A 23306-nucleotide genomic window follows, 5' to 3' on the forward strand; every position below is an offset into this window, starting at 1 on the left:
CCGCCGCCGCCATGAGCTGCCCCGTGACGTGCGCCGCCTGGGTGCGCTGCGGCGTTGCCAAGGAAACGCCGGACAAGGTGGGGGCGGGGGGCCGGGCTGAGGGACCCCCGCCGCCCCCCCGCCGCCCTCACCCCTCTCTGTGTCCGCCCCGCAGGTGCAGCTCGGCGAGGAGGAGCTGAACCGACTCATCGAGGAGGCCCAGGACAGGCTGGGGTGAGCCGGGGGAGCGGGGCGGGGGGCGGCCGTCGCGTCTCCCGGGCTCTGCTGGAGACGGGGTTGGAGCTCCCCGGGCCTCGCCGCTGACGGAGCTGTGGAGGGGAGGGGGCGCCCCCGGGCACGGGGAGAGCGACTGTGTCAAGTGAGCCTGACGTCCCGGGAGGGTCGTTTGTCCGGAGCGTGAAAGGAGAAGCGTCGGATGGAGCATGTCCTGCCTTCGTCGTGGTATACGACAACATGGGTTGTGTTCCCCTGCGGTGCTTCGGTTGTCAACCGTGTGCCGTCAGGCTGGCTGAGCGTTTCAGGTGAAGTCTGCAGAGACCCGCCGGGGGCCCGGTCCTCGCTGGAATTGCCGTTCCCACCTAGAGTGAGGAAATAAGAAGTTGGGTTTGTAACCATGGGTGCTCTGGAGATGTGCAAAACCGAGATGGAAGTCCCAAACTGACTGTGAAAAAGTGGATGCTGAGGGTGAGACGTTACGATCTAAGCGAGTCTGGAGGCCACCGTGGAGGTCAGAATGGCTTGGTATTTATGCTTTGGCAAAAAAGGCAAAACATCACTCGGATGTATTTATGGTTCCCGTGTGAAACTGGAGACATCATGACTCTCCACTCAGCACTGAAAGTCCTTAGTTGTGTAGTTGTGTTAAGTTTTGTTGCTCTGCTTTTAAGAAAAAGGTGAATAAACTTATGAAAAGAATAACAGAAGTGATGGATTTAGGAAACATAATCTATGGAAGACAATAAAGAAATGGCTCTCTTTTGTCTAGAAAAAGATGAAGGATTGAGGTCTTATTCCATTTTCTGGCCTTTTTTGGTTAGATCTGTTCGTAGATTTAGGCTTCTGATTCTGTTTCAGCTATGTAGGATGTGTGGTTATACCACAGTATGTATGATTGAACAGATGCAATAGGTAGCAGTATAGTTGGGTGAATATTATCCATCCGATTTCTATTAGATGGATCTGTGACTTTATTGCTGAACAGAGTGTTTTGTCCCAGAATGTGTTTTGTTCTGTTTTTGTTTTTTAATGGTTCCAAAATCATCTTAAACGTTTGGAAGATTCTTATTTTATGTTAAATTCTTAACCAATTATGTTTAATGTTTCTGTTATCTGTGGTGTTACTTTGTCTCCTTTATGCGTGTGAACTTTTGTTTTTTTGAGTGGATTCCTTTCTCTTGCAATTTCAAAAACATGGAAAGATTTGAGGTGCTGTTTGTTATGCATTCTGTTAAACTTCAGGATGGAAATTTAAAGACCATCCATAACAACCAAAGGTGTTATGATCTCTTTATAACATCTCGTAGTTTGTAGAATTTGTTACAACATCAGTAACTTTTTTTCCTGTGCAAAGATCACAAATCAGACTCAGATTTAGAGTCTCTAATTATCTTGTTACCAGTTTTTACACAAGCAAAAACTGGTAATGTGAAGTGTTTATTTTACTGAACAAATTATAAAAATAGGTTTCTGATATTTAATTTAGAAATTATATCTATGAGAACTGTCTTGGCTCATTGTTGCCTGGGAATTTTGTGTGCAGAAGGACAGAAATACAGTGTATTCAGCAGGGATGAGTTCCACGGAGCATGCTCCATTGAGACATCTCAGATGTCTGTTAGGTCCTCAGCCAATGTTTAATGTACGCTTCCTTCTACTGAATTCCTTGCATATGGAATTGTTGCCACGAAAGTTCCGAGTTTTCCAGCAGTTGCATAGTTTATCCTGTAAGAAGTAATCCGCAATATGTCCCTACCTAATGAATTTTATGTTGTTTTTTCTTCTAATGTAAGTATGGGAAGTGTGAGGAAATAAGGTCTTAAAAATCTTGAAGACATGCAAGAGTCATCACACATGACAGGGCCCGTGGGTGGGAAAAAAAAAAAGGAAGGAATGAATTGGACACATGCAAACACACAGAAGTGAGGCTGAGAGCATTGTATCCACAAAAAAAAGGGTAAGAGAAAGGGATTTTGACACACAGTTTACCTCTGTTGAGCAAAATTTGTGCCACACTTTGTCATGAAAACTTTCAAGGAAAAACTTTCTCTGGAAGCCTGAGAATAACGGTGCCTTGTATTTTGGGAAAAGATAGGAAAGGAGTGAATGGATTTCCGAATTATTGACATAAAGGCTTGAAACCCATGTGAACAGCCAGGATTGGCTGAAATGTGTGCTGAAATCTTGTTAGCAGTCCCCTAAGCTATTACTGGGAAGCATTCCAAATGTCTGTCACAGTTTCTCAGGGATGTGTATCTTTAAACAGGGAGGGCGCTGACAGTAGCGTTGAAGGCGGGATGGCATGTGGCATGAATGTAGCCATTCCTGGCAGAGCTAAGTCTTCTCATAAAAATGAAGACCTGTCTGATGATGAACTGGATGAGTATGATTTGGAAAATTATGATGAAGAGGAATACACAGGTAAGAAAGATTTAAATGTCAGATGTGCAGTGTAAGTGAAGAACCTTTTCACTTGTTGTTGTACTTAAGACATTAGTATCCTAAAACTACACAGTGCTGTGTTTCAAATGCTGGAAATTCACATTTTTAATTATTTGCTTGTCCCAGTTTTGGAAGTCATTTAGTCAGTGAAACAATTCAGTGTCCCCCTCCCTGACACTACAACCAAGAGCATGTTGGAAAGTCTGTCACTCCCCCTGCTGTAGTGCTGGAGCAGAGCAGCAGAAGTCCCTGAAAGCACTAAGCAATTTAGCTTACTGAGGTTCTTCTGTTTGGAACTTGGAAGTTCGTTTAGCCCACTCCTGATATTTTGCAATACAGGTAATACAGGTATTGGTACTGGAGTTTCTAACTTCACCTGTCATTGACATGTATAAAAAGTGTTCTGAAATTCCCGTCTAGGTGATATAAAACTTGGAGACTCTTTGGCTACTCTGGCAGTATATGGGAGTAATGATCATGATCCTTACATCACTCTAAAAACCACTGTAAGTACTATAAAAATGTTAAATATCCTAGATAGCATAAACTTAAAAATCAGTTAAATTTTCCACACTGCCTTAGGGTCTGTAAGTGCTTGCAGTCCTTTTCCAAAGGTGTGCCAGATTTTTGATCAGATGGAACTCTTTTCTTTTAAGGTTGCTTTGTGCAGTCCCCTCTACATGTGCTTTTTACATTTAAGTCAGATGTTAAGGCAAACTGGCTCATTATTTAAACCACATGCTTCTGTATGTGGTTTGTTGCCTATCTAGTAGGACACAGAAACGCTTGAAGAAATAACAAATCTCAGGCCACTAACGACCCAAATTAGAAAACTTCCCAGATTGCAAGACTCTTACACCTTCCACCAGTTTGTGGAAAAAACCAAGCTGAGGTAGACTCAGGCTACATGTTAAATTAGGGGTATGGCATGAAGAAATATGTCCATATTAAGTATGTACACACAGCATACTGTATAGTTGACTGCTTCTGCCTGTATTAGTTTCCACCAAGTATCAGATGGGGAACATCTTTGCAGGAGCTGGCTTTGTAGGAGCTCTGCAGGGGGTGAAGAAGTCTCTGGCTGTAGTCTAGCACAAGCTAACGGTGTCAACAGTGCTGTCCTGTTACGCAGCCTGTTTGTCTTTTTCTGGTGAACAGGGATGCAGCATGCAAGACATGAGGTAATCCTTCTGCTCTCCTGAACATCGATATTGCCTTGGCTAGAATATTGGGTGCCTCTTCAGAAAAGATATGGAGAGATTCCAGAGAATATCCCACAGTTTAGTTCAAAAGGATAGATTGCAACTTGTGATTGACTTAATTTACATGGAGAGATTACAGAAATCAGTTACAAGGTGAGGTTGTGTGAGAAGAGACAATGTAATCTAGAGAGCAGCCAGGAGAGACTATGATCATCTGGGGCAGAGTGATGGAGTACGTGAATTTTTGTGACCTCTTCTAAGCATAAAGATTCTCAGATTTTTATGGGTGCTGTCCTTTCTATACTATTTTGAATTCTTTACAAAGCTAGTGAGATTGAAATAAAAGAGTAGCTGTAGGCTTCTACCACAACGTCTAGTTTGTGTGTGTCAGGGGACTTTGTCAAATGCGTGGTCTCAGACAAGGAGTTGTTATGGTGACTTCACATACTGTAACAAAGCTCAAGGAGCTTTGAAATGAGTTCACTTGCTATGTGCACTTTGGGGCACTGTATGTTTTCTCTGTGTTCCACTGACTGATTGATGATTTTTCTTGCTCCTGTGTACCAGTAGAGGAGAGAAATGCTTTAAAAGTGATGTTTATAGTCAAAGAGAGATTCGCACAGGGATTGAGAGAGAATATGAGCTGCATTTATTCCATGTCAGAAAAGCTTAGCTTTCTTCCAGACATAGAAAAAGTGAACATCTTTTTCTCAGGCCTTTCTTCCTACGCTCAAGTCCTTCCTCAAATTCTGAAAGAGAGTACTTCTTAGTTCTTCAATGCGCATTTTATGTTGTCTTTTGGTATTTATTACTAGTACTGTTGAAGACTAAGTATTGTGTAACATTAAGTTGATTACTTAAAGGATTGCAGTACTGGATAGAATTCAAATATTGAAAAGATGCTTGAAGTGAATAAAAAAGAAATTAAAAGCTTGCAACAGGAAGTCCAAAAAGTCTTGTATGTGTTGTATATTTGAAGGATGGTACTCTTTTTGTTTAAGACTATTGACTTTTATGTACAGTTCTTAGTTTTCCACTAACAAAAATTCCCTGAATGCCTTCCATTCCTCAGTAACAATGAAAATTAGATGAGAGGTTACATCTGTTTTGGTACAGCTGAATGCCCAGTATAGCTGTAGGCAGTACTTTTCTGGAAATATTTTCCAGAAAGTAGACAATGCTTTAATGCTCACAGAATTGCTTCCTGGATGTGAGGAGCAGTTACAGTATGCTTATTGTGTAAAATGTTGTTACACTATATAAATGCTAAAGGCATGAGAGCACAAGGGAAATAAGCTATGTGTGTGGGCTCCCGGTAGTGATTTTCTTTTCAGCAATGGGCTGCATCATAGTAGCCTCAAAATATGGTTTCATATTTGGTAATTAAACATCTCTCTAAATCCACCTCGGTCCACATAAACAGTCCTTCAGTCTATATAATAACTATTCAATCTCCCCATGATTGAGTCTGGTTCCTGCCTTTCTCCGTTTACCACTGTAAGATGGTTTTAGGCAGGTGGGCAGCAGGGTGTTGGGTTTTGAGTGTTTTCAGTTATGGTTAAAAATCATTACTGATTCAACCTTTTGAACATGTGTAGTTTTGTGTGTTATGTGCTTTGCTTAACATCCATTGTCCTCTCCTTTTTGCTGTTCAGGATCAATATGAACAGGAGGACTTTTTGATTAAGCCCAGTGACAATCTTGTCCTTTGTGGCAGAGCTGATAAAGACTACTGTAGTTTGGAGGTTCATGGTAAGTAACACAGGATTTGTTCCTTACAGTGAACCTAGGGAATATGTCTTGCCTAGCCTGTTCCATATGTCTGTGTAGAAGGGGGAGGGGGTTGGTTTTTGGAAGGTTTTTTTCTCCCCATCTGCCCTCTGTGTTTTGTCCTCTTTCCTATGTCATGGTGCTTTAGCCACTTTCCAGAACTAGAGTATTTCATGTGGAGTTACTGTTATTTAGAGGATAGCGTGCCTTTTTCTGGCTGTGTAGCATTTCCTTTCCTTATTTCGTTTCTAATGACACTTAGAAAATACTATGGCATTTTTATTCTTTGAACGTATGATCTTTCTTCCAACCAGTCTTACTTTCCATATCATGCAAGCTTCCTCTAGTGGTTTGTTGGTTTGGTTTTTTTTTCCTTCAGCTTTCTCCTTGCTTCTTTAAATGGGCTTTCCACTGCTAGGAGTAGAAGAATCAGCACCTTTATCATCTTAGTCTTAGAAGAGATGATCCTTAATAAGGTCTGAATACCACTTGTTCTAGGGATGGGTTTAGTTTTACTGTGTAAAAGATTCTTCTGTTGCAGCAAGGAGTACTACTGAGTGTGCTGAAGTTACCATCTTTTCTTACGGTGGTTCTTTGGGGGAATGTTTCTGGCTACTTCTGCTATGGTACATGTTTCTGCAAGCAAAGTATTTGTTTTAAGAAAACAGCAAGACTAAAGTGTTTGAAAGCATCTCTTCAGATACCAGCATCTGGCATTTTCTGTATCTTGAGGTGTTTACAAATTTTAACTGTGTTATTTTCCCAATATAAACTTATAAAACAATAGCACAGGCTTCTGCAGTTTATAACATTGGGTAGCCCTGTCTTAGTTAATTACTAAGACTACTTAGTTAACTGAAGACTTTATTTAGTATCTGAACATCTGTCACATGCACTTAAAAATGGCACAGTGATTTTGTGTGTGTGATGATACCGTGTTATTAAAATAATTAATGGGTTTTCTCTGCTACCCAGTTAGTAAATCCTTTTATTATAAGGAGAAAAACAGCTGGCTAAAGGGAACGCTGTGTTTAGTATATGGTTGCTTTACCAAAACTCTTCCTGTATCTCAGTTACAACCTGCTAAAGGTAACTTCATCTGACTTCTTCAGCTTCCTCTAATTTGAAAACTGTTTGTCTTTTACCTTCATTTTCCCTTTGATTTCATCTGGAATTATTTTTTTTTTTTTTTTAATTGCTGATTCTGTAAAGGAATGTCTAAACCTTCATTAATGTATCCTGATGTAGAAAGTGGTGGATACGGAGCATCTGTTTTGAAGTGATCTTACAAACAAAATAGCATAGTATGCTAGGAGTAAAGTGTCTAAGCTTTGTTGAACTTGTCACTTCTTTATCTAAAGTGCACAGGAGAATGTTGTTTGGTTTGTGTAATTCTATGAGGCATAACATTAGTACTTGGAGGCTCTGGCCTCTACACTAAAACTCTGAACACACTATGAATTTACATTCTAGATCTCCTTGACAATTTAGTGGTTGCCACATCTGCCTTTTGCAGAAGTGCACTGTTTATAGTTGCTTGCTTTTCCTCGTCACTGATGTCTTGTCTATCTTTAATTCTTTTTCAGTTTATAATCATGAAGAGAACTCATTTTATGTACATCATGATATTATCTTGCCTGCTTACCCTCTAAGCCTGGAGTGGTTGAATTTTGATCCTAGTCCCGATGAATCACTAGGTAAATTATATTTACTACTGTAAATGTCCAGTTAAATAGTTTTTACTTGAAAAATATATAAATGTAATGTTGTCAGTAAATAATTTCCCCCAGTGGTACGAACAGAAATAAAACCAAGATATTAAGATGGAAAAACTGGATATCAGTTTTTTTGGTTTGGTGATACAGTCATCTTAGTGGTGCTGCCATAACAAGTGATTTGACTAAAACACTGGTTTTATTAAAAATAATTAAGTTATTGTCAACTAGCAGACCAGAGCAAGCTCTTCTCTGATCTGCTTTATTTTCCATTTGCAAATGAAAGGTTGCTTTTGTTCAGACTCATTATGGCCAATGCAGTTGATTAACTGTAAAACACAGCAAAATTTATATATATTTATGTGTTTAGTAACCTTTTTCCTGTGTTTTACACACTTATTTTTTTCCATAGCACAGGGAATGTGGTTTTGGGTTTTTTTTCCTTAAAAAAACCAAACAAAACATGTGGAACTTTATACAGCTTCTTTGAACAGTTACTTGTACTGAAGGTGAATTGTATTGGAGAGCAAGTAAATTTTTTTTCTGGCAACATCTGCTGTCAGTTGATATTTTTAAATTGCTCCTTGTCAGTTATAAACATCAAATATGTTCAAGTAGAAGATTCTGGCACATAAGTATAAGTTTTATTTAATCAAAGACATAAGCAACAGCTGGATTGCCAAATATGCTGTTTCATAACTCTAAATAAATGCGGTTGCATTTGGGTTTCTGCTTGTAGGAAATTATGTTGCAGTGGGTAACATGACCCCAGTTATTGACATTTGGGACCTTGATGTAGTAGAATCCTTAGAACCAGTCTTTTCTCTTGGAGGCAAGAAAGAGAAAAAGAAGAAAAAGAAAGGAAAGAAAGTAAGTATGGCAAAATGGCTTATCTGGTTGGATGGAGGAAACTTAGAGCAAGGATAATGTCGTTATTATTTTTTTCCCTACAATAAAAAGGTCATAGATAATCTGGTTTAATTCCGTCTGTCATGTTGAAAGATGGTGTTTAGACAGGTTACCGAAGATAATGTCACGGTCATCTGTGATAGGTTAAAATCGGTATTTTCCTGTGACTCAGAGAGTTGAAAAGGCATTGAGCAATAAAGGACAAGGTTGACACTAATAAAATACATTTACTAAGGATTCACCTCTGTTAGCTTTATCTATCTAAAATTTAAGCATATTTTAAGCTAGTCATCGCGATTGGCTAAGGTGAATGCATAGAGAGACACCCAGAGAATGGCTGAGTTTCTTTTAGTGGACTGCAGAGAAAACCTTAACTACTGAAGAGGAAGACTGAGGTTTAGACTGGATGCTAAATTATGTGAGATGAATCTGACCCTCGTTGTATGCCTGAACGTGTTATGATTTGTCCAAATTCTTTGGTATGTAAAACAAGTATGGAAGATAACATAACTTAAATTTTCTAGATTTTGCATATAGTAGATGCTTCAGGAAGTGCTTCAAGACTCCCTAGAGTAAATAGCGAAAGTGAACACTGGGTATATAGCTAATCTTGGTTTCCCAAATGAAGGAGCCCTGCAGTGTTAGTCAGCTAAAGAACCACTCTGTGTAATTGTGAAGGGGGTTTACTTGAGCTCTCAGACCTTCTGGTTTTAAAACCAATAGAAAAAATATCCTTGGAAGGGGAATTTGTTCTGAGAAACTTGCTTCTGAAAATCACTGAGTTATCAGAATTGCTGTTGAAGATACCATTCATAAATGTTACCTCAATTTGAAATGCTGATTGTTCTCTGTATGGATAATTAAAGCCTGGAATTAAGAACAGAAGACGAATGGGGTGGCTTATGGGTGGTTTCCAATTGCTGTCCCAGTAAACTTTGAAGCTTAACCATTTTAAACTAGAATTTGTAGGAGCTGGCAGTTACAAGGACCTAAAGCTCAGTTAATTGGGAAGAGAGAGAGGGAACTGCCAGGAATGTTTACAAAGAAGCTGAAGAAGCTGCTGGAGACAATGAAATTTCTTCTACTATCCTGAAGGGAGTAACCAGTTTTGTAAGCCCACCAGCTGTGAATTCAGCAATCTGAGACCTAGGGTAGGAGGCAAGGTGCAGGTGCTGCAGAGACAGTTCTATCAAAAGCCTTGTGTGGTGGGTTGACCCTGGCTGGATGCCAGGTGCCCACCAAAGCTGGTCTATCACTGCCCTCCTCAGCTGGACAGGGGAGAGAAAATATAACAAAAGGTTCATGGGTCAAGATAAGGACAGGGAGATCACTCAGCAATTACCGGCACAGGCAAAACAGACTCAACTTGGGGAAAAAAATTAATTTATTACCAGTCAAATCAGAGTAGGATAATGAGAAATAAAACCAAATCTTAAAACACCTTCCCCCCACCCCTCCCTTCTTCCCAGGCTCAACTTCACTCCTGATTTTCTCTACCTGCTCTTCCCCCAGTAGCGCAAGGGGGACAGGAATGGGGGTTGCGTTCAGTTGATCACACGTTGTCTCTGCCGCTCCGTCCTCCTTGGGGGGAGGACTCCTCACACTCTTCCCCTGCTCCAGCGTGGGGTCCCTCCCACGGGAGACAGTCCTTCACGAACTTCTCCAACATGAGTCCGTCCCATGGGCTACAGTTCTTCATGAACTGCTCCAGCGTGGGTCCCTTCCATGGGGTGCAGTCCTTCAGGAACAGACTGCTCCAGCGTGGGTCCCCCACAGGGTCACAAGTCCTGCCAGCAAACCTGCTCCAGTGTGGGCTCCTCTCTCCATGGGTCCATGGGTCCTGCCAGGAGCCTGCTCCAGCGCAGGCTTCCCATGGGGTCACAGCGTCCTTTGGGCATCCACCAGCTCTGGCATGGGGTCCTCCATGGGCTGCAGGTGGATATCTGCTCCACCGTGGACCTCCATGGGCTGCAGGGGGACAGCCTGCCTCACCATGGTCTTCACCACGGGCTGCAGAGGAATCTCTGCTCCAGCGCCTGGAGCACCTCCTCCCCCTCCTTCTTCACTGGCCTTGGTGTCTGCAGAGTTGTTTCTCTCACATATTCTCACTCCTCTCTTTGGCTGCAAGTGCTGCTGCGCAGTAACTTTTTCCCGTCTTAAATACATTATCCCAGAGGTGCTACCACCGTCGCTGATGGGCTCGGCCTTGACCAGCGGTGGGTCTGTCTTGGAGCTGGCTGGCATTGGCTCTATTGGACATAGGGGAAGCTTCTAGCAGCTTCTCACAGAAGCCACCCCTGTAGCCCCACCCCCCGCACTACCAAAACCTTGCCATGCAAACCCAAAACACCTTGTTGCAGCAAGTGAGAATAATTTAAAACATGAAGTTGTTTGTGAAGGCATTAAGGAGTTTGTACTAATGTGTTGTAATGCTTGATTTCCATTGAAGGTGTAATTTTCAAAAGTCTGTTTATGTTGTATCTGCATACACAGAGTTTATCTTCAGAAGGGACAGTGAAAGGACATACTGATGCTGTGCTTGATCTTTCATGGAATAAACAAAGCAGGTAAAAGAATACTTGAATAACAATGGATAGTTACAAATTTGCATATTTAATTAGGCATACATTTTTCACACAAATCCAAAGTCTTGTGTAGTATAACACCAAACTTGAAAGCAGTGGTGAAATGAATCAATGCTCAAAAAAACACCCCTCCCCCCCCCCTTTTTTTTTAACTGGAAGTCTTGATTTATTTCTTTAAAAACCTATATATTCCTGCAGATCACTTTTTATTTGCAGGTTTTCTAGATGAGGGCAAGGCTAGGGTGGGTCTAAGCCATTTGATAAATCAGCTACATTTAAGTCAGGTGCACAAATTGGAGAAGCAGAAGGGGTGTCCTGATCTGTGCCGATCTGCCAATGACCTAAACCACCATTTCAGCAGATCCAAGTAGATTTGTAGAAGGAAGTCCTTGCTGTGCTGGTTTTTTTCCTCTGGCTTTTGCCCCAGAGCTGTGAACAGAAAAGAGTGTAAAAGCCCTAACAGCACAGTTATAAAAATGCCTCTGACCTTTGGGTTATCCTAGCTAGGCAGAGAGAATTCCTTGTTGCCTGAATGAACTAGCAATGAAGTGCTGCTATTGAAGCAACACAAAGCTGGCCCATCTTGGGGGAGAGGTCAAGGACAATGTGCTGACTGAAGTAAAGATGCTGCTGGTTTTTATCGCTTACATGGTTGTTAACAGTTCAGCTGTCAGAGGATCCTCATCATGGATGAAAACTTGAAACTTCCAGTCAGACACAGGCTGATTTCTTAATTTTTTCTTTCCTGCTGTCATAAATGCCTCTGAAGATACACATAGTCAACTCCGCATACTCTTGATGAGCAGGTGTAAGCCTTCACTTGTAATGCTTTGTTATCTAGGTACTGAAGAAGGAAACACCCACATAGACATGCAGTAAATGTACATAAATTGCAGTCTTAATTTACAGTGCACTGTCTGTTGTTCTTAAATTATACACATATGCACAGAGTGTGGTGGTGATCATTCCATCAGTCTTACAAAAGAGTAGCTTTCATGTACCTAGAAATGGTTGTCTGGTGATAATACAGAGACAAGTCACAAAATTACAGCTACAATAGTTAAGTGTCTGGAATGCATAATTCTGTAAGGTGCTGAGTTACGAACTCATTGATACTGGTAGATCTTTCAGGAAATAAAAACAGCCTTGAAGTGGGATGCTTATGGGCAAAACAAGGAGCTCCTTGGAGCCGCTTATATTTAAATGTTTTGTTGTTGTTTGTTTGTTTAAGCAAGACATGCTGTGACAGCTCTATAAATAACTTTCTGCCTGTAGGTCATAATGGTGTTACTGTAAAATGTTCTCATAGCCTTCATTATGCATCTTCTTAACTTTCCCTTGTAACATTGTTTGGGAGAAGTGTTTCCAGGAGAATGTTAGCTCTTTCAGTCAGAAGCACTTGGTTAATATAAAAAGAAAAAGGTGAGGGGGGAGCAGTTTCAATCAGAAACAACATGTTGAGGTAATAGATCTGTTTTTAAGAGCAATGGAGCAATAGTAGCAATTGTACTGTGTATTTGACAGGCCTTTGGGAATGTTTTCAGTTTTTTCTGTTTAAATTTCTAAACTGTGTGTTTATTGCTTTTAACACAATTAGTCAAATTTAAGTTGAAATGTGGGGTCTGTAAACTAAATAAAATGTTAGTGGTTCCTTTCAGCATTCTCTGAAGGGTGTACAGTGTTGGGTCTTCAGTAGTTATATAAACACTCATATTAGAGAGCAAAATATTTTAAAAACAGGTTTGTCTGGCTCTTGGCTGTATGCGTATGCAAACAGAACTAAGTTGCATAGGTAATGTTTAAAAATACTATCTTAATGTCAAAGGAAAGGAAGTGCTTAAAAGCCTTTCTTGCTTCATTTTGTTTGAAAAGTCTTCCAGTAAATGATATTTTAAGTGGTGGTGGGGAGGAAATACAAGCAAAACTGTCAACATTGTTGTTATAAGTGTTGTACTAATACAATGTAATATAGTCTGTTTGTAGTCTTTACTTGTAACTTAGAATTACTTTCAGGGAGTTATCCCTCAGGCTTGAGATACATAGTCTGTAGACCAGAGTGTACTTGATCTCAGAATCAGGCTCTGTATGTATTTTGGACGTTTGACCATTATTTGTTTGTATCTGTATAAAGATTTTTAAAACTTATTTTTTGATCCATTATCAGGAATGTTTTAGCAAGTGCGTCTGCTGACAATACTGTGATTCTGTGGGATATGTCTGTGGGTAAGCCAGCAGCCAGCCTGATGCTACATACAGACAAAGTACGTAATAATTGCTATGTTTCTTCCAATGTAAAACAGAGAAAAAATAACTGCAGTTTTTCATTAGCTGCTTGGTAGTGAACCCTTAGAACAACAATTCTGTAATTTTCTAACAACTGTGCAGAATTCTTTACATTTCTGAATTAGTTGCTTTTGTGAACAACACTGTATTTGCTTTTAAAAATGTTATTTCACTTATCCTTTAGAAAGTTTACAAAGATTTACAGCAGTTTTTAAAATGCCTTTTGTGTGAAAGCCCTGATGGTTGGGAATCTAATAGTGCTGGTATAAGCTACACAAAATATATCTCTGAACGTAGGTCAAACTGTAACTCTCTCTTAAGGAAACAATGAGTGTCAGTTACAGTTTGTTCTAGGTAAGAAAGGTTTAAAATAAATGATACTGAAATACCATAGTGATGGGTACTTCAGAAATGAATTAATCTCATAGTAATTAAAATGTGAAAGTTAGTTATTAATAGCTATAACCTTATTTTGCTGTTAACAAAGTCACTGCCCTTGGCAAACTCCTGATTTTCATTTTTGCTAACATCTGCATTTTTCCCCAAACTGGAAGCAGCTATTCTTTTACCTCCTCCAGCTTATTTTTTTTAATATCTAGGGCAGAAAGGGGGCATCTGGTTCTGTTCAGTTAAATTATATTGGAAAATATCTTGTTTCCACTGGGTGGGGGTGTTTGAAATAAAAATAATGTGCATCTCTTGCACTGTTTTATGAGAAATCTGAGTATCCTGATGCTGGGGAGGGGAGGTTGTGCTCTGTTTGTTCGAAGAAAGTTCCTGTATATGTGTGTTATACCTCAATGCTTATTTTTAAAAATAAAATCTTCTGTTATCTAGGTCCAGACGTTGCAATTTCATCCGTTTGAAACTCAGACCCTTATTTCTGGATCTTATGATAAGTATGTCAGGGTAATATTTTCAAATTTTACGTGTAGGGAGGGTATTAGTATTGAATTCAGCCTGTTAAGTTGCCTCATGTTTTCTTTTTCATTTGCTTATAACTGTGCCAATTTTGAGTAATGCTGTTATTTTTTTCCAGCAAGGTAGCCAGGTTTGTATGTGGCCAAAATGTAGTTTTCCTTACCTCTTTCTCAGGACTAGCCAAATCCTTTAACCATCTGGACTGACATTTTCTGTGCTAGGTGTCTGCTCCAAACTGAATTTATTTCTTAATTTGGCTTTATGGCATTTTCTGCATTGGGAATGTGTCACTGCTCATTCCTGTGAAAACTTGTCCAGGTTTTGTCAAACTATAAGACCAACATAGGAACATGGGGGACTCTAAAATCCCAGTCCGCTCCCTACAGCCTCTGTTGATAGGCATGCCATAACCGAAGTTTAACGGGCTACCTCCTGTGATTGCAGCCTGGAGATGCTGTGAAATTATTTTGAACAGTCATTACTTGACTTTACTGAAGTCTGTTCATAATTAAGTGATATATTTGCATAATTATGGTCTCCTGTATGATAAGTATCTTATGTATTGAGTAAATTCGAGCTCTGTTTGCTTAAACAGAATGGCTGTTTGTAACCAAGATGAAACTTTGAAGCATGTGGAAAAAGCTTGTGGTTATCTGAGGAATTTTCATCTGTTATTGAGTTGGAGGACTAAATAGTGAGGTTGTTTCCATTTTAATTTTTGAATTGTAGTTTACATGGACCTTCTGTAGATGCCAGTGGTAAAACAAACTTCATAAAGTATTCTGCCGTGATTTTATTTTTTTTCTTAATTTACTATCCCTTTTTCCCATAGATCAGCTGTGCTGTATGATTGCAGAAACCCACAAGATAACCATCGAATGTGGCGGTTTAGTGGTCAGGTTGAAAGAGTAACCTGGAATAATTTTTCACCTTGTAATTTCTTAGTGAGTACATGCTCTTCTATTCTTGGTCTGTTGACTGTTGCCATTTCATTTAACCTGTATTTTTGTGTTCATGTTTCTGAATCATATAATGGACCTGATGGACAGTTGAACTGTTGGCGTTGCTTATGTTAAAAATGCAGTGTGTGGCAGGGTGGTTTTAAGTAGTTTTTTCAACAAGTGTATCGAGATCAGTAGTTACTTATAGGTATCTTCATTATGACAGTAGAAAAGCAATTGATGCTGATGCGTTTTCACTCCAGAGGTGGCGCCTTCCCCATGTTGTTATAGCGTTCAGTGGCTGGGATATATTTTCCTTTGCATAGTTGCTGTTGTGTTTCATGTAATGAGGCAATTGCAGCTGAGAAGTAGCTATTTAGAACTAAGCTCCTGAAGCCTGAAAGTGTAAACACTATTAATACAGTGTTTCACATCAGCGCTAGAGGGCACTGTCCTCCTAGCTGGCATAGAGTAAAAATACCTTGGTTTTGTCGAGATTTTTATAATAAAACTTTTAAACAGAATTTAAAAACAAGTCCTTTTTATTATCTCAATGGCTGTCTAGTTCTCTGTTGCTTTGTGTATACAGCCAACAAAAGCAGTTGCTCAGTTCTGTTGGGTTTATGATGTAGATCTTTCTCAGTAGAATCACACTTAGCTTTGCACAGGGCTATTATGCAGCCGCTGGATGGCTCCAAAAAGTTTGAACTGACAGTTAAGAGACTAAAGGCTCTGTATTTCATTGCCTAACGAGAGCGCCAAGCTTAGTAGTGCAACCATCTTCAAAAGACAATGTAAGAAATGTGTATAGGATTAAGACTTCCATGTAAGTCCCTGCAGCATAGTTTAGGTATGTAGAATAGCTCGGGCAGCAGCTGGATGGAGTCTGACTTTGGGGATGCAGACCTGTGTACGCTGTGTAACATGCCCTACCAAGCAGTAGTGTAAGTCTGTCTCAAATCACAGGGATTTACTAGAGGGTGGGTATTATTTCATAGGAGCTTTTTTCCAAATGAGTGACTACGGCTGTTCGTTTTTGAAATGTTGTGGTTTCCTTAGGCAAGCACAGAGGATGGCTTTGTGTACTGTCTGGATGCTCGTTCTGATAAGCCACTGTTCACTCTGAAAGCTCACGATGAAGAGGTGTCAGGTAAATTGTGTGTGTGTGTTATGTTTGTCCCCAGTGGCAAGGCAGATCTGGAAGATGTCTTTAACTGATATGACTGAGGTGGTAGTGAATCCTTGCTTAACAAATAAGAGTTTTGCATACTAAACATGGGTAGCTGGCGCATGAAACAAATCTCTGCTGAGAAGCCATTGTAAGCAATGTATTTTAACAAGACTTTAACAACTGAACTTTTCTCAGTGAATGTCATGAATAAGCATTTCAAAACACATCTATTCACTTGGGACACATTCCCTGTGTTTTTTTGGGTAAAGAACAACAAAAACTATGGAATCTGATCCAGGACTATGAACTATAATGTTTACCTCCTCTATCCATAATAATTTTATACTGACATTCACTCTGGAGATGATTTAGGTATGGTACCTGGGAAGGTTTTCACACTGCCTCCTTTAGGCTACTTTAATTATTTGATCAGTGTAGGAGCTTCTAAAAAGCAACTTGAAGCACCTGATTAGGTGTCTAAAATGAGATCATATGAATATGCCCCATTGTCTTGGACAGCAAAAGAGATGGTCTTTGGCAAATGAATGAAGAAAACTACCTGGGGAAGACAGATTATGTGAAGTAAGTGGCAGAACAATAGCATCTTGGCACTGTTACTGCTGTTGGATTGAGAGACAAAATAGGCCTACATGAAGTCGGTTTGCTCTCACTACAGGGAGCAGTGGCAGTGTGAAACTTTCATTAATGTTTTGCTCCTTTGTGCTGGCACTGAGTTTAGTGTGAGGAGAATATTGGGTTTGTTCTCATGACTGCTTCAAAATGTATCCTCATCTCTGTGAAATAGTGATTACCTAGTGCTCTCACACTGCTGCACTCTTAATCTTCCAGGGCTACAACTAAGCAGTCAGATCAAAGGGTGCCTTGTGACATCATCTGCTGACAAATACGTGAAAATTTGGGATATCCTGGGAGACAGACCAAGTTTAATCCATTCCAGGGACATGAAAATGGTAGAGTAATATTCATTTCTTGATTCCAAGAAGGTTTATATATAAACTATGTCTGCTTGTTCTTTTTTGTCTAGCTTGAATCTTGTTTTACCTAACATAACATCCTTTAGGAAAAAAAAATCACATCTGTGTATTCTGGGTAAGTCATTCTCATTACAGTTCAGTATTCAACATGTAATTGGCAGACTGCTTCAAAGCCTCAGACCTGAATACCAGGTACAATGTTCTGAGTAGAACTATAGGTGCTCCAACCTGTATCTATCTGCCATGTTCAAGACAAAGATGTGATTTACTGTTTGTAATTAGCAGCTCTCTACTTTAATTTTGTGTCTTTACAAAATAAGTTTCAGGAAACTCAGACAGCTTACGCTTATTAAAACTTGCTTGGTGAAAGTATTTTCAGATGGCAAATTCATTTTAGGATGATATTTAAAAAAAAAATTCTTTCTTCCTCCCACCCTCCCAGGGTGTTCTCTTCTGTGCAGCTTGCTGCCCTGATTTCCCGTTTGTTTTTGCCTTTGGAGGAGAGCGAGAAGGGCTGCGTGTTTGGGATATAAGCAAGATTTCTGCAGGTAACATTCTCATTTCTTTGAATCTTGTGGTTCTCCCCTTGTTCCTAGGGTGTATTTGTATATTCAGTAATGTATTGTGGCTCAGAGAGAAACTGTAGGTTAATATTTTTAAATACCCCAAGACTGCATATGTGTTCACATTTTCAGCTTCAAAAAACGTGTTTTGGTTTTTTTTTTCCTAACTTGGAGAACTGTTTGCCACATGATTGTTTTCTTGTAGCTGAAGTGTAATACCTCATTTCTTATAATACATATGTTTTACTTTTTCTTAATGTTCCTGGTGTAATCAAGTATCACATTCTTGAGTACTTGTAGGAATAAAAGTGAGGACTGGTTTTGATTGGTTGTTGTAGCTACACATAACTAAATGGCACGGATTTTTGGAGACGGCTTTTAAGAGCTTGGTGGAAACCAGAGAGACTAAAACCAGAATTAAATTATTTAGACTTAATGTTTTGCTCTACAAACTCATCAGTTTCACAGTACTTAGGTACAGGAATTATGCACAGGGAAACCTCTAGAGATGCTCTGGGGGAGAAATAACAGGACTTGTAATTTAAGTATCATACACGGGAGTCTGTTCTGACATGTAAGCTTCAACTCCCTACTCAGGGTAAGGGGAAAAGCTTTGAAACTGCACCAGGTTAGGATTTCCATTCCATTCCATGATGCTCACCATGCTATACCTGCTGTACTTCTCGTGTCTCTGGGAAAGTAACATGTAAGCAATCCCCTATCTGTCTTGCAGTGAATGAAGTTTTTGGAAACAGAGAGAGACGTGTTCTGGCTAGTGCCAGCTCTGTGGCCTGCAGCTCCATGGCTGGCAGTAGCAGCAACGATTTGGAGACAGCAATGGAATCGTGATGGACCAAACATCAAAAAAATCAAAGTAATTAATGGGACTACGACTAATGTGTATTCTACAAATCCCTGTTTGGTGAGAGTTCATAGAAATTACTTGAGTGTCTTGCAATCTGCAGGCTTCTTCATCTCAGACAAAGAAACATGGCGATGTGGTTAAGCTCTAAGTCAGCAGTTCTAAGTTCCTGCCTCTATTACCAGCTTTGAAAGATTAAATCACTTGCTTTTGCCTGAGATTATGATCCCTGAAACAGGGGCTACTATGTGTAAAGTTGATATATAAAATGAAACGGACACTAGAAAAGCATTCTGCTGCTACCAGAAGTTTGCTGAATACTGCAAAGAAGGCAAATATCTTCTAAGGGCCTAAGGAAAAATACTTCAGACAACAGTTGTGTAATAAATAAACAAAAGCTGAATGAAAAGACAAATGTAAATAGATAATTTATCCTTAACTTGAGGCTAGATTTACAGATTTCTAATACAGTTTTTAAAAGTTCTTCTATGTAACTTTTTTAAGTCTTAAGAGTATTTCTCGGGCAGTAAGTTGGAGTCCCTGAGTACAATCTTGAAATTTATTTGTAGCACCTCAGATCACCAATATCAAACCAGGAAAATCCGAGCTCTGTCCCATCAAGATCAAGGGTTTCTTTTCCCTGGTTCCACAGCACCTGAAGCTTATTGATGTTGCATGTGTACTGGGTTTTTCTTCAAGCTCCAAATGTAATATATAGAAAGAGAATTTGAACTGCAATAAGGAGCTACTACTCAGAAGAGGATGGGAGGCTGTCAGGACACAAAGCGAGGGTAGGGATCTCAGCTGGTCACTGTCACTGGTGAAAGCTGTCGGTGTTACGTACTCATGTTCTTAACTCCTCCCAGGCATTTCTGCCTGAAACCTGAAGGCACAGAGGAACATTTTGAGTATCAGCCTAACCACTGACTTAAATGCTTCATTTATAGCATCAGGAACCTAATAAAGGAATGCGACTCAAATGATTTCCCCACATTTAAAATGAACACCCAAGTGCCTTAACCCCAGGCCAGAAGTTAAATGATACTCTTATCCTCCTGTGAAGTGCTTCCCTCTCCACACACTGGAAGGTGTCTGTTAAAGTGCTGCTGCTGCAAAAATGCCTGGGGTATTAAAGCAACTGCTATCAAAGCAGCCGTAGCATCAGTGCATGTAGTTGACAAGATCTTACCACTGCTTTCCACCCTAGCTCATTGTAACTCATTCTGGTGAGGTAAAGCAGGTAAGTTCTGTCAGTACAAACTGCAGATGGGGAACAGGCAGGGCTGTAGGTTTCCTTTCCATCCCTTGAAGTTAAGTGACTGCTTCTAAATCCAATTCAGCTGTTTCTAGTCTGGTGACAGGTGTTTAGCAGGAACCAAGAATATTTTGGATGTGTTGGGATTTCTGCCTCAATCCTTTCTCTGCCAAGCAATAGTGAACAATGTGTTGACAACAAATGAACAACTGCTTTTGTGAAGCTTAAGAAGGTGAAAGCACCAGAACCACCTCTGTTCAAGTGCTCTCCACTGAAAAGCTCCAAGTTTTTTCAAAGCTTTCCTTTGAAATAAATGCTTCATGTTAAGCTATTTGAGGGTAGTAATTTCTGTTATCTCTACCTCTGGTATTAACTGGCACTGTAGCTCTAGAAGTTGCTTTTTGTTTTAGGAAGAAATTGCGTTACTGCAAGCAACACATCTTTCCCTTGACTAAACAAAATCCCTCAACCTGTCTTTCTGGAGCTTTTTACTCGCATACTGATCTCAAGCATTATGCATTTTCAGGTCTGAAGAACTCGGGGAGCTCTCTAGGAAATACAGCATACAGGGAGAGGTACAGCTGAACTTAGGCCATTTAGGGCAAGAACTGGAGCCTCTTTCACAAGAGAAGCTCTGACTGCCTCATCAGAGAACAGAGCTCAGCTGACTTCTTTTTACAGCACAGCCAGAGGAGCCACACAGCAAATCTACACAGTTTAAAGACAAGTTCTTACTTCATGGAGGTGCTCCTACCCATACCTTGTCCCAGGAAAGCTTGGGAGAAGCAGATGATGAAAAAGTGGTGTTATTTCTCTTAGCGTCGTTATCAGAAATAGGAATTTTTTTCAGAATGTGTAAATACTAAAAAAGAACATTAGAAAAGAGCCACATTTTTAATTTTTTTAAAAGAAAACAACCAAATGAAATACATCTTCATTCCATAAATAATATTAGCAGCAAACCCTCCCATCACTCTAGGTGGTAAAAGGTTTACAGCACAAGAAGTAATACATACTGTAAACACTGTCTGATCATCTGTAAGCCTCTTCCTTACTAAGTCTATACAGTCTTTACCTCTTCACCTGCTTCCATGTTCTAGTGGACTAGAGTGAGAAGAGGCAGTAACTGTTCTCCAAAAGCCAATGTTTGATTTTCTGTAGTGGGATAATTGCTTTGTCTGCAAATGCTGATTTCACTGGCTTTTTTTTTTTTTTTAGCCAAAGCTTTTTTATTTTATTTTATTTTATTTTTAGAAGGAAACCTGAGCATTGACAGTCTGCTCTGTGCCAAACTACATCCTTCAGTTAAAAAGTATTAAAAAGAAAAATGCATCAACTGCCACCACCATTTTTTGGTTTGTTCTTCTTATTGTCATGGCTTTGGCAGTTAAGGACAGTTGGCTTACAGGTCACTGCAATCACTTGACTACATTTCTGGTTTGTGGCTCTTTACTCAAAGGGCTATGCAAGGTGTGTCACGTATCCTGGCACTGGATGGATTAATCTGAGTGATTTGAAAAGAAGTATGCACAGTGTATGTGAAAAAAATCTCCTTGCCTCATATTTCCTTCTTCACAACTCTTCACTTGTACGTGCATGATCCATTCTCATTCAGTGTTTTGGCTACAGTTTGTTAAGCGGTGGTAGTACAGAGACCAAAACAGAAGGAAAACTCCTCATTTGACGTATGCTGTTGACTGGGGAAACAAGGAAGAGGGTTTTTTTTCCCCCCTTCCCCAGTTTTAACATCCAAGAAAATTTCCCTCTCTCTTCTCTTCATTTGTGTCCAGAGAGGGCATCACCTGCTGAATACACTCCATTGTTAATCCTACAGTCTTCAGTCCTCATAGAGTCTATTAATTCCTCCTCTGAATCCTCCTCCTCTTCCTCCTCTGGGGCTGACAGGCTGGATGTGGGGCCTTTACATATTTTTAAGTGGCGAGTGAGGTGATATTTGGTTAGATAAGCCTTGGAGCATTTTTCACAGACATAGTCCCTCTTTCCTTCATGTGAATTGAGATGCTTCTTCAGGTGATTTGTCCTCAGAAACAGCTTGTCACACTTGGGGCACTTGATCTGCCGTTCTCTGCAAGACATGAAAAAGTTACAGTTTGCTCCTGCTGCAAGGCAGCTGATACTGTATTAAATAGTGGGGTGGTGGTGACAGGAAGGGTGAAAGGGTCAGCCTTTCTCCTAAATGCTACTTTCAACATACTCAAAGGAGAAGCAGACCAGAAATAACACCACTACTGTGTAAATACCACTGTTTTCTCTCACACAGTACGTACACAAAGCCCCTCTTCCCTGCTCCCCCCCCCAACATCACTGGCAAAAGTCAGGCTTTTTGGATTAACTGCTAGCTTGCAACCAACTGTTTTTCTTTCCTGATGATAAATTAAAGAAGAAAGAATTCTACAAGGGTTTTGTTTGTTTATTTGTTGAGTAAGACCAAACTCTGGTTAAGCTCCATGTTTTTGGCAAGGGCAGAGATGTTGCCACAGTGGAAAGGTTAGTCTCCCTCCTTCCCACCCTGCATAAACAGGGGAAAAAAAAGAACAAAAAAGGAGAACAAAGCTGCTGAGTGTTAACAGCCCTCAGTCTGTAAATGCTAAGCAGAGGCTTACCAGACTGCAACAGTCAAATTCTGTAGATGACTGTGCAAAACACCTCCCAGCAGTAGTGCTCCTGGCTCTGGCTGTAAGAACAAGCAGCAAAGCAAGTCTGTCTGTCTGCCTGCCTCTCTCTTGCTCATGCTAGCTGCACTATGCTGTCTCCTAGGCAGCACGACAGAAGCGGCAATCAATTCCAAGTGAGTACAAGAACCAGATGCTGAAAATGAAATAAGCAGAGGGACTAGCTTTGGGCAAGCAGCCTTTAAGGGAGGACCTTGGATTGGGAGTAACTAAACAGGATGGAGAGATTCTCACAGCAAAAGGAAAGATCTGGCCTGGCAGAGAGCTGAGGGGCTGGGAGAGACCTGTAGCTAACTGGAGGAGGAGCTGGGGGTGGGGATCTGCCCTGACCGTGGGCATCTCCCTGCAGGAGGAGCAGGAGACCAAGTGCATGAATGAGACCTGGCGGGAGGTAAGAGCTGGGAATGGCTGCACCCCACCCCCGGTGCAAACAGAGAGGGAGACTTCACTAACAAGCTACTCGGTGAGAACAGCATTGAGGAGTTGATGATTTTTTGTGGTCATGTTGGGATGTGGAAACGGTTCTCAGCAGAGAACTAAATGTAAATCAACTAACCCCCTCTCGCTTCAAAATGATGAACACTCCAGAATGCCATTTCACAACACAAGGTGCATGCCTGGAATTTACTGTGTCATTAAAATATTGTAAACACTAGAAGAGGACAACTTCAGCCAGTAACAAGGAATTTGTCCAGATGGACTTCTCTGTCATTTTAGAGGATGAACCTATACTCCCTAGGCCAAATTATTTGCAAACCGGAGATTCTCTCTTGAGCTGTTCAG

At 40.4% G+C, this 23306-nt stretch overlaps 2 protein-coding genes across 3 annotated transcripts in view; one reads left to right on the forward strand and one right to left on the reverse strand.

Annotated features, from left to right (window-relative positions):
* On the forward strand, nt 1-20717 carry PWP1 (PWP1 homolog, endonuclein). Of its 2 annotated transcripts, XM_050892683.1 has the most exons (15): nt 1-77; nt 155-213; nt 2483-2637; nt 3079-3164; nt 5516-5612; nt 7217-7327; nt 8085-8215; nt 10748-10821; nt 13004-13100; nt 13960-14021; nt 14876-14987; nt 16044-16134; nt 17005-17126; nt 17593-17698; nt 18447-20717. In XM_050892683.1, the coding sequence occupies exons 1-15, from the start codon at nt 12-14 to the stop codon at nt 18560-18562; spliced, it is 1485 nt and encodes a 494-aa protein (XP_050748640.1). In that variant the 5' UTR covers nt 1-11; the 3' UTR covers nt 18563-20717. The 2 variants fall into 2 exon arrangements, with proteins under 2 accessions (XP_050748640.1, XP_050748648.1); XM_050892691.1 differs by lacking the exons at nt 1-77; nt 155-213 and adding an exon at nt 450-727.
* The window catches only part of PRDM4 (PR/SET domain 4), a 16947-nt gene continuing 14351 nt past the window's right edge, over nt 20711-23306 (reverse strand). The window contains 1 exon segment of the mRNA XM_050892671.1: nt 20711-21916. Coding sequence (XP_050748628.1) covers nt 21607-21916 — 310 coding nt within the window. The 3' untranslated portion in view covers nt 20711-21606.

This window comes from Gymnogyps californianus, chromosome 1 (genome assembly GCF_018139145.2).
Source record: "Gymnogyps californianus isolate 813 chromosome 1, ASM1813914v2, whole genome shotgun sequence".
Classification (NCBI taxonomy): Eukaryota; Metazoa; Chordata; class Aves; order Accipitriformes; family Cathartidae; genus Gymnogyps; species Gymnogyps californianus.

Bases quoted from the DNA above. Each gene is read 5' to 3' on its own strand.
- PWP1 (XM_050892683.1), top strand. From the start codon at position 12: ATGAGCTGCCCCGTGACGTGCGCCGCCTGGGTGCGCTGCGGCGTTGCC. The intron at 2,638-3,078 runs GTAAGAAAGATT...ATTCCCGTCTAG, and splicing joins TGATGAAGAGGAATACACAG to GTGATATAAAACTTGGAGAC. The intron at 8,216-10,747 runs GTAAGTATGGCA...CTGCATACACAG, and splicing joins AGAAAAAGAAAGGAAAGAAA to AGTTTATCTTCAGAAGGGAC.